This window comes from Merops nubicus, unplaced genomic scaffold (assembly GCF_000691845.1).
Source record: "Merops nubicus isolate BGI_N331 unplaced genomic scaffold, ASM69184v1 scaffold47376, whole genome shotgun sequence".
Classification (NCBI taxonomy): domain Eukaryota; kingdom Metazoa; phylum Chordata; class Aves; order Coraciiformes; family Meropidae; genus Merops; species Merops nubicus.
Window position 1 is genome coordinate 1 of NW_008615247.1, and position 1,936 is coordinate 1,936.

At 56.1% G+C, this 1,936-nt stretch overlaps 1 protein-coding gene across 1 annotated transcript; it reads right to left on the reverse strand.

Moving 5' to 3' along the window:
* Positions 1–6: 6 nt before the first annotated feature.
* On the reverse strand, positions 7–1,564 carry LOC103775014 (rhodopsin; the record flags this gene model as incomplete). The annotated part of the gene is made up of 2 exons (XM_008942455.1): positions 1,106–1,564; positions 7–170 (listed from the first exon to the last, which is right to left on the reverse strand). Coding segments are annotated over exons 1-2 (525 nt in total), but the record flags the coding sequence as incomplete, so codon positions are not given.
* Positions 1,565–1,936: the final 372 nt, after the last annotated feature.

Sequence of the window (1,936 nt, forward strand, 5' to 3'; positions counted from 1 at the left end):
CCTGGACCAGCCGAAGAGCGGGGGGGCCGCGCACGCCAGGGCCATGATCCAGGAGAAGGCGACGCCCATGATGGCGTGGTTCTCCCCGAAGCGGAAGTTGCTCATGGGCTTGCAGACCACTACGTATCTCTCGACGGCGAGGACGACCAGCGACCAGAGCGCGATTTCACCTGCACCGGGGAGAGAAGGGGAAGGGGGCACAGGGACCCTGAGCAACAGGAGGAGACAAACACGCTGGTGGCAGTGCAAGGCCTCCTCAGGCTGCTGTTCCTGGGGAAGGCCCCTGGCAGCAGGTAAATCTCCACCAAGAGTTTGGGAAGAGGAAAGAACTAAGGCCGGGTGCAGATGCAGTAGGAAGGCATGAGCAGACACCTCACTGCACTGCCGACCTTCAGGGACCGCTTTGCTGCTCTGTTTTGAGGTCCATGGATGGATCCCACCACTCATCCCAGACAGCACCTGCCCCTGCAAGCCTGTGGTCCTGCCCTGAGATGCAGCGAGTGCCCGTCATCCCGGGGTCTCCCCTCGCTGCCCACGGCTTTCCAGGGAACTTGTGCCACAAGGACCGACCCAATAAAACAGTTGCCTGTGGCTGAAGTCTGAACTGGTGGAGGAGGGCATTTTTAGACAGCTTTTATTCAACATCTGTTTCGGTCAAAGCCTGGCTGGCACAGTGAGGAGGACCAGCTCTGCTGGCCTGTGCCACCACGCACCGCATCAGAGCAAGCGACAGACGCAGCCCGGTGGACCAGGGAGGAACAAATTTGTCATCTCTCACATCAGCAAGCAAGCCAAAAAGATGTGCTAATCCAACAACTGCAAAATCTGCTACTGGTTGCTTTTCATTGCTGCACTATGGTTCTCAAGATTCTCAGCACATTGGCTACCAAAATAAGGTCAAAAAAAAAACCAAAAAAAAAGTGTCATTTGTTATTTTCTTCACCTCCCACCCTGAAACACTGCAGCCTCCTTGGCCCACAGCAGCAGTTGACCAAGGACATTCCAGGTGCCGTGTTTTTCCAAGATCAGCTGGGCATCCTCCCTCCACCTCCTAAAATTTGGGGCAACTCCTGGCAGGAGTTTTTTGAATGTTTGGAAAACTTACCACCCAGCGTTGCAAAGAAGCCTTCGATGTAGCACCCTGTTACTCCAAAGACAAAGTACCCGTTCATCGAAGTGTACATGGTGGTCGTGAAGCCTCCAAAGACCATGAAGAGGTCAGCGACCGCCAGGTTCAGAAGGATGTAGTTTAGAGGCGTCCGGAGCTTCTTGTGCTGGATGGTGACGTACAGGGTGAGGAAGTTGACGGGGAAGCCGAGCAGGATCAGCATGAACATGTAGGCAGCCAGCGCCGAATACTTCCAGGGCTCAGCCAGGTAGTACTGGGGGTACTCAAAGGGGCTCCGCACCACCCCGGTCTTGTTGGACATGGGCACGTAGAAGTCTTGGCCTTCTGTCCCGTTCATGGTTGCGGTTTGTGAGGTGCCTTTTGCACTTACTGAGGGGTGTTTTTCGAGCGCGGGGGGATCGCCTCTGCAGTGGGGCTCCCGCCACCTCTCGGCCTTCGCTGTCACCCCGAGGAGAAGTGGCCACGATCCCCTCCACAGGGCACCCCTTATAAAGTGCCCCCCGGGGTAAGCTCCAGGCATCGGTGTCAGCGCGATTAGGGCTTACAGTTATTAATCATAATCATCCAGAGGTAATTGGCTTTCCTGGGGAGGTATTAGGGTGACACCTGTTTCTGGCCCACGCTGTCATTGTTGGAGACCACGGCTCATGGTCATATGTAAAGAGGTAGCTCTGCACCACACCTTCCATTTGGGTGGGCCCAACCCTGACAGCAGCTCCACTTGACACAGCATCGCTCCCCAGGGAGCCAGGGTTTGGGGTGGTCCTTGCACCCCACAATCCCAAGCTGGACGGCCGCAGCTCATGC